This window comes from Littorina saxatilis, linkage group LG9, assembly GCF_037325665.1.
Source record: "Littorina saxatilis isolate snail1 linkage group LG9, US_GU_Lsax_2.0, whole genome shotgun sequence".
Lineage (NCBI taxonomy): Eukaryota > Metazoa > Mollusca > Gastropoda > Littorinimorpha > Littorinidae > Littorina > Littorina saxatilis.
The window spans coordinates 56,355,874-56,373,326 of NC_090253.1; the positions used below are offsets into that span (position 1 = coordinate 56,355,874).

A 17,453-nucleotide genomic window follows, 5' to 3' on the forward strand; every position below is an offset into this window, starting at 1 on the left:
CTGTAAACTGAGAGTGACCTCTTCATGTAATACCCGGGGTTTAAGCTGTAAACTGAGAGTGACCTCTTCATGTAATACCTGGGATTTAGGCTGTAAACTGAGAGTGACCTCTTCATGTAATACCTGGGATTTAAGCTGTAAACTGAGAGTGACCTCTTCTTGCAATACCCGGTGTTTAAGCTGTAAACTGAGAGTGACCTCGTCATGTAATACCTGGGATTTAAGCTGTAAACTGAGAGTGACCTCTTCATGTAATACCAAGGGTTTAAGCTGTAAACTGAGAGTGACCTCTTCATGTAATACCCGGGGTTTGAGCTGTAAACTGAGAGTGACCTATTCATGTAATACCTGGGATTTAAGCTGTAAACTGAGAGTGACCTCTTCACGCAATACCCGGGGTTTAAGCTGTAAACTGAGAGTGACCTCTTCATGTAATACCTGGGATTTAAGCTGTAAACTGAGAGTGACCTCTTCATGTAATACCCGGGGTTTAAGCTGTAAACTGAGAGTGACCTCTTCATGTTTGTTTGTGTGTTTGTTTAATGCCCAGCCGACCACGAAGGGCCATATCAGGGCGGTGCTGCTTTGACATTTAACATATAGATATAGATACAGTCTGTGTAAGGTCAAATAAATACAGTTGAATGATTGTTTGAACTGTATGTACCTTTACTTTTCAGCTTCCATCCGCTGCAGGTTGTTTTTAACCATCATTTGGACGAATCTTCGTTTGCGAGCCGCTAAGTCCCACCTTGCGTCAAATCATGCAGTCCGCACCGAATATGCATACCAGCGCTCATTGGTTAATAACAGGATATTCGATGATTATTTTCCCGTGGGTAGCTTCCATTTGCTTCACAATATTTACATATGTTTTAGACCAATGAGCGCTGGTATGCATATTCGATGCGGACTTAGCGGCTCGCAAACGAAGATTCGTCCAAATGATGGTTAAAAACAACCTGCAGCGGACGGAAGCTGAAAAGTAAAGGCACATACAGTTCAAACAATCATTCAACTGTATGTATTTGACCTTACACAGACTGTAGGAAGAGGCAAACCGTCTTGAACAATATTTGTCCCCAGGAACCGACTCCAAGAACACAGAAGACTCGAAGGTGAGTGACGTACCTTGTAGTCTTTCTGTGATAGTAGTAGTCCAGTGGACGATACCTTCCGCCTGTGAGCAGATATGCAGTCATTCTTCGCCGAAGAAAATGCCCCAGAAGATTTTATGGCAATCCGAATGGTGCAAAAGTCCCTTTTAGCTCTTGATGTCTAAATAACACATTATTTAGCTAAATAACGCGTTATTTAGCTAAACAATGCTTTATTTAGCTATATCATGCATTATTTAGCTAAATAATGCATTGTTTAAATTAAACAATGCATTATTTACAGATACAGAAAAAAGAGAGCCCAGAGCACTAAATAATGCATTGTTTAGCATAAATAAGAGATTGTGTTTGTAAATAACTCATTATTTATAAATAATTACGCGTTTTCTCTAAACAATATATTATATGTAAATAAAGTGTTATTTAAATAAATACAATATTATTTAGATAAATAAAATATTATTTATCTAAATAAAATATTATTTAGATAAATAAAATATTATATGTAAATAAAATATTATTTATCTAAATAAAATATTATTTATCTAAATAAAATATTATTTAGATAAATAATTTATTATTTAGATAAATAATTTATTATTTAGATAAATAATTTATTATTTAGATAAATAATTTATTATTTACTGTTTTTGCCTTGAAATAGTATTATTACACTAAATAATGCTTTATATAGCTATATAATAGGTTTCCGCTATATAATTCATGATTTGGTAAATAATACATTATATACCGTAAATAAAATATTATATACCGTAAACAATTCATTGTTTAGCGCATCGCGAAGCCGTTTTTTCTCTTGTTGTTTTTTTCCACGTGTTTCCGTGGATCCACGAGAGCTCTGTTGATTCTCAAACTGACCAATCAGACAACTAGCATCTGTACACTAATTAAAGTCCCATTGTTGAGTGTGACGAAAACTCGTGGTGACGATTTTAAAACATGTTGGGTCACGCATGGTCCAATCTTACATGGTCCAATCTTACATGGTCCAACCTTACATGGTCCAACCTTACATGGTCCAACCTTACATGGTCCAATCTTACATGGTCCAACCTTACATGGTCCAACCTTACATGGTCCAATCTTACATGGTCCAATCTTACATGGTCCAACCTTACATGGTTCAACCTTGCATGGTCCAATCTTACATGGTCCAATCTTGCATGGTCCAATCTTACATGGTCCAACCTTACATGGTCCAACCTTACATGGTCCAACCTTACATGGTCCAATCTTACATGGTCCAACCTTACATGGTCCAACCTTACATGGTCCAATCTTACATGGTCCAATCTTGCATGGTCCAATCTTGCATGGTCCAACCTTACATGGTCCAATCTTACATGGTCCAACCTTACATGGTCCAACCTTACATGGTCCAATCTTACATGGTCCAATCTTACATGGTCCAACCTTACATGGTTCAACCTTACATGGTCCAATCTTACATGGTCCAATCTTGCATGGTCCAATCTTACATGGTCCAACCTTGCATGGTCCAACCTTGCATGGTCCAATCTTACATGGTCCAACCTTACATGGTCCAACCTTACATGGTCCAATCTTACATGGTCCAACCTTACATGGTCCAACCTTACATGGTCCAATCTTACATGGACCAATCTTGCATGGTCCAACCTTGCATGGTCCAACCTTACATGTCCAACCTTACATGTCCAACCTTACATGGTCCAACCTTACATGGTCCAATCTTGCATGGTCCAATCTTACATGGTCCAACCTTGCATGGTCCAACCTTGCATGGTCCAATCTTACATGGTCCAATCTTACATGGTCCAACCTTACATGGTCCAACCTTACATGGTCCAACCTTACATGGTCCAATCTTACATGGTCCAACCTTACATGGTCCAACCTTGCATGGTCCAATCTTACATGGTCCAACCTTACATGGTCCAACCTTACATGGTCCAATCTTACATGGTCCAACCTTACATGGTCCAACCTTACATGGTCCAATCTTACATGGTCCAATCTTGCATGGTCCAATCTTACATGGTCCAACCTTGCATGGTCCAACCTTGCATGGTCCAATCTTACATGGTCCAATCTTACATGGTCCAACCTTACATGGTCCAACCTTACATGGTCCAACCTTACATGGTCCAATCTTACATGGTCCAACCTTACATGGTCCAACCTTGCATGGTCCAATCTTACATGGTCCAACCTTACATGGTCCAACCTTACATGGTCCAACCTTACATGGTCCAACCTTACATGGTCCAATCTTGCATGGTCCAATCTTGCATGGTCCAACCTTACATGGTCCAACCTTGCATGGTCCAACCTTACATGGTCCAACCTTACATGGTCCAATCTTACATGGTCCAACCTTACATGGTCCAACCTTACATGGTCCAATCTTACATGGTCCAACCTTACATGGTTCAACCTTACATGGTCCAACCTTACATGGTCCAATCTTGCATGGTCCAATCTTACATGGTCCAACCTTGCATGGTCCAACCTTGCATGGTCCAATCTTACATGGTCCAACCTTACATGGTCCAACCTTACATGGTCCAACCTTACATGGTCCAATCTTACATGGTCCAACCTTACATGGTCCAACCTTACATGGTCCAATCTTACATGGTCCAATCTTGCATGGTCCAATCTTGCATGGTCCAACCTTGCATGGTCCAATCTTACATGGTCCAACCTTACATGGTCCAACCTTACATGGTCCAATCTTACATGGTCCAACCTTACATGGTCCAACCTTGCATGGTCCAATCTTACATGGTCCAATATTGGACCATGTAAGATTGGACCATGTAAGGTTGGACCATGTAAGGTTGGACCATGTAAGGTTGGACCATGCAAGGTTGGACCATGTAAGATTGGACCATGTAAGGTTGGACCATGTAAGGTTGGACCATGCAAGGTTGGACCATGTAAGATTGGACCATGCAAGATTGGACCATGCAAGATTGGACCATGTAAGATTGGACCATGTAAGGTTGGACCATGTAAGGTTGGACCATGTAAGATTGGACCATGTAAGGTTGGACCATGTAAGGTTGGACCATGTAAGATTGGACCATGTAAGATTGGACCATGCAAGGTTGGACCATGTAAGGTTGGACCATGTAAGATTGGACCATGTAAGGTTGGACCATGTAAGGTTGGACCATGTAAGGTTGGACCATGTAAGATTGGACCATGTAAGATTGGACCATGCAAGGTTGGACCATGCAAGGTTGGACCATGTAAGATTGGACCATGCAAGATTGGACCATGTAAGGTTGGACCATGTAAGGTTGGACCATGTAAGATTGGACCATGCAAGGTTGGACCATGCAAGATTGGACCATGCAAGATTGGACCATGTAAGATTGGACCATGTAAGGTTGGACCATGTAAGGTTGGACCATGTAAGGTTGGACCATGTAAGGTTGGACCATGTAAGATTGGACCATGCAAGGTTGGACCATGCAAGGTTGGACCATGTAAGATTGGACCATGCAAGATTGGACCATGTAAGATTGGACCATGTAAGGTTGAACCATGTAAGGTTGGACCATGTAAGATTGGACCATGTAAGATTGGACCATGTAAGGTTGGACCATGTAAGGTTGGACCATGTAAGATTGGACAATGTAAAGTTGGACCATGCAAGATTGGACCATGCAAGATTGGACCATGTAAGGTTGGACCATGTAAGGTTGGACCATGTAAGATTGGACCATGTAAGGTTGGACCATGTAAGGTTGGACCATGTAAGGTTGGACCATGTAAGATTGGACCATGTAAGATTGGACCATGTAAGGTTGGACCATGTAAGATTGGACCATGCAAGGTTGGACCATGCAAGGTTGGACCATGTAAGATTGGACCATGCAAGATTGGACCATGTAAGATTGGACCATGTAAGGTTGAACCATGTAAGGTTGGACCATGTAAGATTGGACCATGTAAGATTGGACCATGTAAGGTTGGACCATGTAAGGTTGGACCATGTAAGGTTGGACCATGTAAGATTGGACCATGCAAGGTTGGACCATGCAAGATTGGACCATGCAAGATTGGACCATGTAAGATTGGACCATGTAAGGTTGGACCATGTAAGGTTGGACCATGTAAGGTTGGACCATGTAAGGTTGGACCATGTAAGATTGGACCATGCAAGGTTGGACCATGCAAGGTTGGACCATGTAAGATTGGACCATGCAAGATTGGACCATGTAAGATTGGACCATGTAAGGTTGAACCATGTAAGGTTGGACCATGTAAGATTGGACCATGTAAGATTGGACCATGTAAGGTTGGACCATGTAAGGTTGGACCATGTAAGATTGGACAATGTAAAGTTGGACCATGCAAGATTGGACCATGCAAGATTGGACCATGTAAGGTTGGACCATGTAAGGTTGGACCATGTAAGATTGGACCATGTAAGGTTGGACCATGTAAGGTTGGACCATGTAAGGTTGGACCATGTAAGATTGGACCATGTAAGATTGGACCATGTAAGGTTGGACCATGTAAGATTGGACCATGTAAGGTTGGACCATGTAAGGTTGGACCATGTAAGATTGGACCATGTAAGATTGGACCATGTAAGATTGGACCATGTAAGGTTGGACCATGTAAGGTTGGACCATGTAAGGTTGGACCATGTAAGATTGGACCATGTAAGATTGGACCATGCAAGGTTGGACCATGCAAGGTTGGACCATGTAAGATTGGACCATGCAAGATTGGACCATGTAAGATTGGACCATGTAAGGTTGAACCATGTAAGGTTGGACCATGTAAGATGGGACCATGTAAGATTGGACCATGTAAGGTTGGACCATGTAAGGTTGGACCATGTAAGATTGGACCATGTAAGATTGGACCATGCGTGACCCAACATGTTTTAAAATCGTCACCACGAGTTTTCGTCACACTCAACAATGGGACTTTAATTAGTGTACAGATGCTAGTTGTCTGATTGGTCAGTTTGAGAATCAACAGAGCTCTCGTGGATCCACGGAAACACGTGGAAAAAAAACAACAAGAGAAAAAACGGCTTCGCGATGCGCTAAACAATGAATTGTTTACGGTATATAATATTTTATTTACGGTATATAATGTATTATTTACCAAATCATGAATTATATAGCGGAAACCTATTATATAGCTATATAAAGCATTATTTAGTGTAATAATACTATTTCAAGGCAAAAACAGTAAATAATAAATTATTTATCTAAATAATAAATTATTTATCTAAATAATATTTTATTTAGATAAATAATATTTTATTTAGATAAATAATATTTTATTTACATATAATATTTTATTTATCTAAATAATATTTTATTTAGATAAATAATATTTTATTTATCTAAATAATATTTTATTTATTTAAATAACACTTTATTTACATATAATATATTGTTTAGAGAAAACGCGTAATTATTTATAAATAATGAGTTATTTACAAACACAATCTCTTATTTATGCTAAACAATGCATTATTTAGTGCTCTGGGCTCTCTTTTTTCTGTATCTGTAAATAATGCATTGTTTAATTTAAACAATGCATTATTTAGCTAAATAATGCATGATATAGCTAAATAAAGCATTGTTTAGCTAAATAACGCGTTATTTAGCTAAATAATGTGTTATTTAGACATCAAGAGCTAAAAGGGACTTTTGCACCATTCGGATTGCCATAAGATTTGTCATTGCCTGTGAACCAAACTGCCGGAGCCGTCGTCAATTCCGCAACACTTACTGAACAGACTCAGTCCATGTTCCAGAACTGCAACTTCCAGGGAGCCACTTTGAGTTTTGTCTTTCACAAGAACTAATCCGAAATCTGTCTCTCAATCTCATCATTCGAAATTCAAGACGCGTTTCTGTTCCTTCGACGCATGCGCACACAGTATGCGCGCTGGAATTAGCTGTTCCATCAGTTTCGTATGTTCTTTGTTTTTGTTTGTTTTGGTTATAGTTCTTCGTTGTGAACATATTCGTGATTAAATTGAAGTCAAAACGTCATGAAACGCTGTTTGCTTTTCTATCAAAGTCTTTTTGTCCTTTGTTTTCGTGTGTCTAAACCTGAATTGAATGTGGTGCAAGAGAGGTAACTACCTGACAAAAAAATGAACCACTCGGCATAATAGGTTGTCTCCCATACAACTTCTGTACATTCATTTCAAAACGCCCAGGAAATGGCAATATATCTAACATTGACAGACTGTGTGATGATATCTTCTGCTATTGGTCTGTTTCGACAGTGATATAAAAATCGAGACCGGAGAAATCTCGACCTCTGGTCTCGATTTTGATATCACTGTCTCAACAGACCAATAGCAGTTTAGATATCATCACACAGTCCGTCAATATTGGGTAATATTGCTATTTCATATGTTACGTGGATTTCCATTGGTCAATTGGGCAAAACTGAGCTCAGTGCAAAAGTGATATCGACGACATTTCCGTCGATATCAGTTTTGATATCGACGACCTCTTTATTGCTTCCCCACTTCAAAAACAAAAACACCTACATTTAAAAACAAACAAATATATATGAAAATGTAATTATCCCAGAATTTAGTTGAGCAAGTGACTAAAGACTTTTTGAAAGAAAAGACATTTTGAAATACTGAAAAGTACAAGAAAAGAGTGAACAAAAAGAAATAATAATCAGAGGGAGGGATATGGAACAGCCAAAACTGAGACAAATACTTTTGTAATTTCTTTACAGTAAATACAAAATGTCCAGAGAATTAGCAATATATCTAACATTGACTGACTGTGTGATGATATCTTCTGCTATTGGTCTGTTTCGACAGTGATATCAAAATCTCGACCTCCGGTCTCGATTTTGATATCACTGTCTCAACAGACCATAGCAGAAGATATCATCACACAGTCCGTCAATATTGGGTAATACTGTACTACGTTGCAAGCTCCTGGAGCAAATTTTTCATTTTTTGTTTGTTTGTTTGTTTGTTTTTGCTTAACGCCCAGCCGACCACGAAGGACCATATCAGGGCGGTGCTGCTTTGACATATAACGTGCGCCACACACAAGACAGAAGTCGCAGCACAGGCTTCATGTCTCACCCAGTCCCATTATTCTGACACCGGACCAACCAGTCCTAGCACTAACCCCATAATGCCAGACGCCAGGCGGAGCAGCCACTAGATTGCCAATTTCAAAGTCTTAGGTATGACCCGGCCGGGGTTCGAACCCACGACCTCCAGATCACGGGGCGGACGCCTTACTTTTCATTAGTGCTTTTGTGAACAAGAAAATATTGACAAGTGGCTCTATCCCATGTCCCCCCTTTCCCCGTCGCGATATACCCTTCGTGGTTGAAAACGACGTTAAACACCAAATAAAGTAAAGTAAAGTTTAAAATTTAAGCTGTAAACTGAGAGTGACCTCTTCATGTAATACCCGGGATTTAGACTGTAAACTGAGAGTGACCTCTTCATGTAATGCCTGGGATTTAAGCTGTACACTGCGTGAGACATCTTCTCACGATACCTGACGTTTAAGCTGTAAACTAAGAGTGAACTTTTCACGCAATGCATGGGGTTTAAGCGTATAAACCGAAGATGATCTCTTCTACCGAGTCTCACGTTTTCTGCTGGGTACAAAGCAGAGCCAACAGTCGTCCTTGGCGTCTTTCTCACGTCGTCTCCAGAGGTGAAAGATTAGTATAGGTCTCGCCGCCGAAGTGACTTCATCCGTATTCTTCTGACAAGGTGGTCCCTTTTTCTTCGCACACTGACTCCAACAATAGTTGTTGCAATTACAACAACAACGCCAACATCATCACCAAAAATAAAACAACAAAGGCCCGCCGTTGTAACCACTGCAAGCACGTTCACGACAAAGATGACGACAACGACAGCAACCCTCCGCATGCTGCTGCTGATATGCGTCAGCCTCGGCCAGATCCGACTGGTGAGCATGCAAAGCACGAAAGTGCATGTAGCTGGCGTGTACCTCATCACCATGGTTGCGGACCCCGACGGCAGAGCGGACATGTTCCTGCAGTTCAACGGACGCGATGCTGGCATCGCGGCCTACGGTCAAGGTGATGCTGTTGCAGGTCTGGTTGTGGCAGTGTACCTCAAGGGTGGAACCAGAGTAAGCGTCAGGTACACTGGAAATCCCGAAGGCGCCAGCACATTTGGCGTGGGCTTTGTGTCTCACGACAAGGTCAGGCTATACATATAATTATAAATAATTTGTATTTTAAATTTAATGGTTTTTTTTGTTTTGGGGGGGGGGGGGTACCTCAGTTGCATGCAGGCTGCTATCAGCCTTCTTTTTCTGCCTTTTTAATTTACAGGCGGGGAGCATGTTCATTCATATGTCTTTTTCTTTATCAATCAAATTCTCACAGTCTTAAAGCAACAACCAGGTTTATAACTTAATAACGTATCGAAAAAAAATGTAATAAAAACAAACAAGTCATACCATTGAGGTTCTTCTATTTTTTTTCTTAACCTAATCTCCTCTGGCAATGATTTGCTGAAAACTGCTCCAAAACTATGCCAAGAAAATACATGTGAGTTTAGATAGAGCGGACAGCGTCAGATAAACTCTATTTAAACGAGACAGATTAGCCGCGGGTGGAGGAGGAGGATGTTAGATACTTGAGGTAGGCCTAAAGGGATCAGTGTTGGCAGGTAGGGAAGAGAGGGTAGTAAAGCAGGATATCAACACTTAGGCCCGTAATTAGAAAGAGAGGGGAGAGGAGGATTTGTGAAAGTCAAGGAGAAGAGCCCAGCCGCAATGTCCATGTTGCCGGGGGGCTTGCACGTGTGATGCATCAGCGGGGGTCTATAAGAACGGGAGAGCAACACATTGTGGTCAGTCCTTACCAGCGCGGCGCAGCGGGCATATGCCAACTATTTCTTACTGCAATATGGACTTCGAATTTGGAGCGTGGGCAACAGATCTGCCTTTAACGGTGGTTAAAGTTCTCCAGGATGAGGAGTTGAACACCCTCAATGTGCTGAGTAATGCGTCTGCCCAGGATTTGGAGGGCCTGGGTCTCAAGCGTGGCCACTACGTAGCGCTGAGAGTAGCAGTGGCGGCCCTGCAAAAGCGAAGCGGGGGAGGGCCACTATCCCAGCGGGTGACTGAGGAAAAAAGCGTGGAACCACTCCAGGGACTGTTAGGCGGCTTGTCACTGCAGCCAACAGGTGAGACCTCCTATCTTTCCATTCTGGATTTTGTACCGGGGTCGATGGCGGCCGAGGAAGAGGTGACACTCGGGGGAGGTGTCATCCTAAAACTCAACCACAGACCAAAACTTGACAAAGTCTCCCCCTGCCACTGGATTGTGGCAAACGCACGCATCATGGCGAAGTTGATTGCTGAGAAGCCCGGGTTTGACTCGACCGCCTACCTCCGGTACACAGAGATGATAGGCGAGCTGGGGGCCAGATACTTGTGGCAGTCGGTGCTTCTGTACGACGACGAGTACAGAAGGCGCCAGTCGTCCAGCGGATTCAAGTGGGGAACCCCCAACCCCCACCTGTCCACGGTGATCCTGCGGGACCGGCTCCAGCATGGCGTCCAAGACAACAAGGGCGGCAAGGCTACGACGGCCAGCGGCGGTTCCCGGCGACCAGCGGGACCCAACGGGAAGGAAGTGTGCTTATTGTATACCAACAAAGGCGACTGTCCCTATGGGTCCCGCTGCAGATTCCTCCACGTCTGCGACACCTGCGGCATGGGCCACCCCGGCAAGGACCACAAAGTGACAACTACCACCTCCCCAGCCTAGGACACAGCGCAGCGAATTGCCGACAAAACGGTAGGCCCCACCTTCAACAGCCCGTTCCCTCAGCTAGATTCCAATAAGTGCAAATTTCTCGGAAATAGTGATTCCATTAATGCTAAATCTCAAATGTGGCACAAGGTGCTAGAAGGCGATCACGACAAAACCTTTTTATTAGATGGCATAAGAAACGGTTTCCGTGTAACAGAAGAGAGTAGGGCAGGCGTACTAGACGTAGAGCAAACAAACCATAGGTCATCGAACGAACACCATAAAGCTGTGGAAAAAGAGCTATTAGATCAGATAGAAAAAGGTTATTACATTGTAGCTAGTAGAAAACCAACTGTGGTAAGCGCTATCGCTGCGATTCCCAAGGATGATGGCAGCATCAGGTTGATCCATGACGCTAGCAAACCCACAGGTAGGGCAATGAACGACTATTCTATACCTGAGTCAGCTAAATTTCAAACCGTATCTGACGCGTGCGCCCTAGCGAAGACAGGGTATTGGTGTGCAAAAGTAGACTTGCAGTCCGCCTATCGGTCAGTATGCATCAGTCCGGGACGATTATTGTATGACTGGGCTGAAATGGCATTTCACAGGTGAAAAGAAACCTACTTATCTCTTTGACAGTCGGCTGCCTTTTGGCAGCAATGTAGGGCCGTCACACTTCCATCGCCTGTCGCAAGCTATTCGCAGATGCATGGCACGGAAAGGCATGCCAGGTGTGTTAGCGTATATTGATGATTTTCTTCTGGTAGCAGCTACCAGACAAGAGTGCAATGACATGTTACTGTCTTTAATTAGATTATTGAGGGAACTGGGTTTCAACATTAGCTGGAAGAAGGTGGTGGGGCCTACTCAACGTATCACGTTTCTCGGTGTCGACATCGACACGCGAAACAACACCCTGTCACTTGGAAGTGACAAGTTGCAGCAACTGCGGCAGCGACTCCTCCAGATCCGAGGAAAGAAGCGCGCGACAAAAACTCAGCTACAAAGCATAGCGGGGTCCCTTAATTGGGCCTGTCAGGCTGTCAGAGGAGGAAAATTCTTTCTGCGGCGGATACTGGACACGATTAAACCCCTTCAGCAGCAGCGACACAAAGCGAAACTATCTGGCGAATTTCATAAGGATGTACAATGGTGGCTTTCGTTTAATGCATGTATTTAACGGCACAGTATATTATTTTCACAATGCAAAACAGCATGTTCATGTAGATGCATGTAATATTGCAGCGGGTGCCTTTTGGCAAGGTGACTGGCAGTACACCATCTTTGAAAAAGACATGCAGGCAGCAAAGGAGCTACATATTAACTATAAAGAAGTGTGCGCTGTGGTGCAAGCAGTGACACGATGGGCTCCGATGTGGTGCGGACAAGAAGTGATTATTCATACCGATAGTACTGTCGCAAAAGCTATCATTAATAAGGGCAGATCGACTAATAAGTATGTGAACAGTCTGCTCCGTAAAATGGCGTGGGAATGTGCAAAAGTGAACTGCAAAATCGCGGCGATACATGTGGCTGGTAGTGTAAACATCATGGCTGACACAATTTCCCGCCTCCATGAGCCCAGACGGCGCGAAGACTTAGTGCGTCTGTTGACATTCTGGCACCGGGGGAGACCCCCCGACATCAACCTGTGTGACCATATGTCTGACCAAGCCCTGTTGTTCCTTGTTTTTCAGACCAGCAGCCCCCATTAGGGGCGCAACTGACGGCAGAAGTGTTGGATTACAGAGCAAGTGCCTTTTCTGATAACACTAGGAAGACTTACCGCACCCACCTTACCTCGTATTTACGTTTCTGTGCGGAGATGGACATAATGCCAGTGCCTGTGAACGAGCAGACTGTTGCGCAATACGCAGCGTACCTAGCCCGACGTTTGAAACCGTCCTCCATCAAGCAATACATCAACATTATTCGCATTCTTCATCTTGAAAGCGGCTTGCCGCACCCATTCAGGGACTCGTGGTACGTCCAGACAACACTTAAGGGCATCGAAAAATGCAAGGGGTGTGCCACTGATAAGAAAACCCCAATCACCCCTGAATTACTACACATAATAAAAAGCCAGCTGGACCTTGAGTGTAGGCAAGATATTGTGTTCTGGGCTGCGTGTTTGGTGCTTTTTTTTCGGAGTTCTCCGGAGATCGAACTTGTTTCAGGACAACGGGAACTTCGATCCTTGTAAGCAGCTCACAAGAGACCAGGTGGTTATTCTGGGTACGGGCATGTCAATAACGCTCCAATGGAGCAAAACGATTCAGCGTAAAGAGCGCTCTGTTGAAATTAAGCTCCCGGCAATGTCACTCCATCCCTTGTGTCCAGTGTCTGCCGTGACCGCTGTGTTACCTTTGTTGGGGCCGATGGACCCCAAGGCGCAGGTCTTCCCGATGAAAGGATCAGACTTTAATAAGAAACTGCGCTTGACTACCGCTGTTGCTGGGGGAAACTTCTCCAGCCACAGCTTTCGGCGGGGTGGTGCCGCGTGGGCGTTGAGTTGTGGTGTGCCGGGGGAAATTGTCAAGGTGATGGGGGATTGGAAAAGCAACGCGTACTTAGGCTACTTAGACCAGCTGCCACAAAAGATCATCTTACAGATCACATGTAGCCCAGGCAACTCCTTCATGTATAACATCACAACAATCCTAAACCTCCCACCTCTAACCTAGTATACTGTCTTTAGTTGGGCTGAATAACGAGTAGTACCTCTAATTTGGGACTTATCACTGCACAATGATATCTCTCATTGTCAGATGGTATTCTCTTGAATAAACTGCCCTCGTTATTTGCCCAAATCAATACATGACTTGGCTATGTGTGATGTATGTGCGCACGAGAGTGATTGCGTGTGTGTCAGGTGTATGTGAGTGTGTGCGCGCGCAGGTGTGTGAGTATAACTGTAAGTAATAAGAGGGAGAGAAAGAGGAGTGTCATTTCTTTGGGATTATCGTGTGCTCTTGATTTGCGCCGGGGGGGGGGCGATAAGTGAGTAGTTTAAGTGTGAGTTTAGATAGAGCGGACAGCGTCAGATAAACTCTATTTAAACGAGACAGATTAGCCGCGGGTGGAGGAGGAGGATGTTAGATACTTGAGGTAGGCCTAAAGGGATCAGTGTTGGCAGGTAGGGAAGAGAGGGTAGTAAAGCAGGATATCAACACTTAGGCCCGTAATTAGAAAGAGAGGGGAGAGGAGGACTTGTGAAAGTCAAGGAGAAGAGCCCAGCCGCAATGTCCATGTTGCCGGGGGGCTTGCACGTGTGATGCATCAGCGGGGGTCTATAAGAACGGGAGAGCAACACATTGTGGTCAGTCCTTACCAGCGCGGCGCAGCGGGCATATGCCAACTATTTCTTACCCCCCATCCACCCCCGGCATCCACCGTTGTATTTTGTTAGCAATCCGTTGCATGATGTTTTTAATTTTGAGGCAAATGCATGCCTGTTTGTGCCTTCACTTGAAGTGAGGTTGTGCATGAAGCGACTCGAACCTTGTTATGTAATCATTATTCACGGTGTTAAATTTTTGAGTGAGGGCTCCTTGTGTTTGTTGTTAGTGTAACCAAATGTTTGTTGTTTTTTGTTGTGGACTTATCACTGCACAATGATATCTCTCATTGTCAGATGGTATTCTCTTGAATAAACTGCCCTCGTTATTTGCCCAAATCAATACATGACTTGGCTATGTGTGATGTATGTGCGCACGAGAGTGATTGCGTGTGTGTCAGGTGTATGTGAGTGTGTGCGCGCGCAGGTGTGTGAGTATAACTGTAAGTAATAAGAGGGAGAGAAAGAGGAGTGTCATTTCTTTGGGATTATCGTGTGCTCTTGATTTGCGCCAGGGGGGGGGGGGGGGGGGGGGGGCGATAAGTGAGTAGTTTACATGAATAATAAACCAGCGAGTGGATTGCTTCGCCATGCAAGCTCTTCTGTGTCGGGAGCCGGATTCCGTTCGTCATCATAGTTCATCTTGTTTCCATTCGTCCGAGCATTGTGAAAATGTTGACAAGATTCAGTGTTGAATAAGGAATGTCAAAATTGATATGAATCACGTAGAATCTTATTTTCCCCATATTAGAAAGGGTGAAATGGTCAGGTGTTTTTTCTTTTCAAATGTGTTCTTAATTTGTTCTGAATATATATTCAGAGATACGTTGTCTTTGTTTTTATCTCGTCGCGATATAACCTTCGTGGTTGAAAACGACGTTAAACACCAAATAAAGAAAGAAAGATTTGTTTTTATACACCATACAGCTCATACATTTCTGTACTAAAGTTGGCCAACAAATTATTGCAACAAATTTCAAACCCAAATTAAAGCATTAATTCCTGTGTCATTTAATTAAAACTGTATATGCCAAGGAAGGCCGTTCACTTAACCTTTAGGATCACCTTTTGGATTAATATTTCTTTTACAGGGATCACCTGACCGCCTCAAGTAAGTGTACCCTCAAAATCGACCAGACAAAAACGGAAGAGCCGAATGAAAAATCGACAAAAAATCACAATAGGCAAAACTTTGCAACTTTCACATACGAGAAAAAAGTCAAACCAATTATCTACCCTGAACAGATTGTTTTGTTTTGCTACCTTGCGTATTTCGCGTGCTATGCTGTTCCTACTGATGCAGGTGTCGATCGCAAGAGCGGTCAAAAACGGAACGTTTTACGTCAATTTGTATGGGTATCATGTCAAAAAACTCTACATTTTTGCAATGACTTGGTGGATTGCTTTGAAACTTTCAGAATATTTTACCAACATACTAGCAATACTTCGTGCGAAAGTTTGGATCGTTACGGTTATTTATCCAGATGTGACGCAATGTTTCGGAAAATGTTGTTAAACTTGTTCACTTGTGTCCAAAAAATTCATGACTTTGCATATCTACAGATAAATGATTGATACAGATTCTGTCTAAGTTTCATTTGCGTGTAGCCGCTGGCGTTAATTTGCTAGTCATGCAAGCGCACGAGGAAAAAATGGAACGTTCACGCCGTTTCGTGCTTAGTATACAGCTGTTATCGCTGCATGCCTCTTAAAACATGCTACGGTCACGCTTGGCTGGGCATCGCGCGCTGTGGCACCAAAATCATCGCTTAAAGGGATACGCTACATTTGAAAAAAAAATATGACAGTGCTCTAATATTTTCTGGGCAAGATATAGACACCATCCACATTAATTTAGTGTAAAAAAAAGTAGAGACACCGTTTTAGTTTTTTTGCCATGAGGCCCTCTTTTCGGCAGTTTCTGAACATTTTGACCAAAACATTGGTTATATGATATGCATGGTGTTCAGCAGTCATTAGTGAATGGGTACTTTTTTATTGTGGTAGGTAGAATATGCTTTTTAGTAACAAAATATGTCAATTGACAAAAAAAATAAAAGTAAACTCAAACCGATAACGACATACTGTGTTGAAATATTTACAAAAATCAGCGAATCTTGTTGTTCAAACAACCATAATGACAAAATGGAATATGACAGCACTCTGATTTTCTTGCAGCAGGATATTTCATATCTTACCTTCAAAATAAACACAAGAAAACTGTAGGTCATCGTGCTTTTTTTCGAGTGGCAGCATCTTTTATACCCCAACCCCCTACTTTTTGGAATAAAAATCATAGGTATTATAAGGAATATGCGAGTGCTCTAATATTTTCTGGGCAAGATATAGACACTATTCACATTCATTTAATGTAAAAAAAAAAGAATAGGGTTACCATTTTATTTGTGTGTGTGTGTGCTTTCAGGCCCTTATTTTAGCAATATTGTGAGAATTTTGGGCAAAACGGTGGTTACATGAAAAAATGCATGGTGTTCAGCAGTCATTAGGGAATGAGTATTTCTTTTTTGATTGTGGTACAGAGAATGCTTTTACTACTGTAAAACTTTTAGTAATCAGATGTGTCAATAAAAAAAAATCAAAGGTAGACTCAGATGCCGCGTATCCCTTTAAATATGTAGTGTGTTTACTGGTCCAGCAAATTTGCGTCAGTGCTTACACTCACATAAAACTTTAGCAGTGTGTGTATCAATCATTTTTCTAAAGACATGCAAAGATATAATTTTTTTGGTCCCAAGGGAACAATCCTACGAGATTAAAATCTTCTTTCGAAAAATTGCATAACATTTTAACAAACACCCGTAACAATCCATCATTTCTCTCGAAGTATCTCTAGTATGTTGGTAAAATATTCGGAAAGTTTTAAAGCAATCCACCAAGTCATTGCTAAAGTGCAGAAATTTTTGTCGTGATACCCCTAAAAAATGACGCAAAAAGTCCCGTTTTTGACCGCTCTTGCGATCGACACCTGCATCAGTAGGAATAGCATAGCACGCAAAATACGCAAGGTAGCAAAACAAAACAATCTGTTCAGGGTAGATAATTGGTTTGACCTTATTCTCGTATGTAAAAGTTGCAACGTTTTGCCTATTGTGATTTTTTGTCGATTTTTCATTCGGCTCTTCCGTTTTTGTCTGGTCGATTTTGAGGGTACCCTTACTTGAGCGGCGGTCACGTGATCCCTGTAAAAGAAATAT

The 17,453-nt window shown here is 42.5% G+C and overlaps 1 protein-coding gene across 1 annotated transcript in view; it reads left to right on the forward strand.

The window, feature by feature from the left end:
* Positions 1-8,765: 8,765 nt before the first annotated feature.
* The window catches only part of LOC138976537 (uncharacterized), a 42,821-nt gene continuing 34,133 nt past the window's right edge, over positions 8,766-17,453 (forward strand). Inside the window, exon 1 of the mRNA XM_070349396.1 lies at positions 8,766-9,334. Within this exon, the coding sequence (XP_070205497.1) occupies positions 9,008-9,334 (327 nt within the window). The 5' untranslated portion in view covers positions 8,766-9,007. The remainder of the gene's footprint in view (positions 9,335-17,453) is intronic.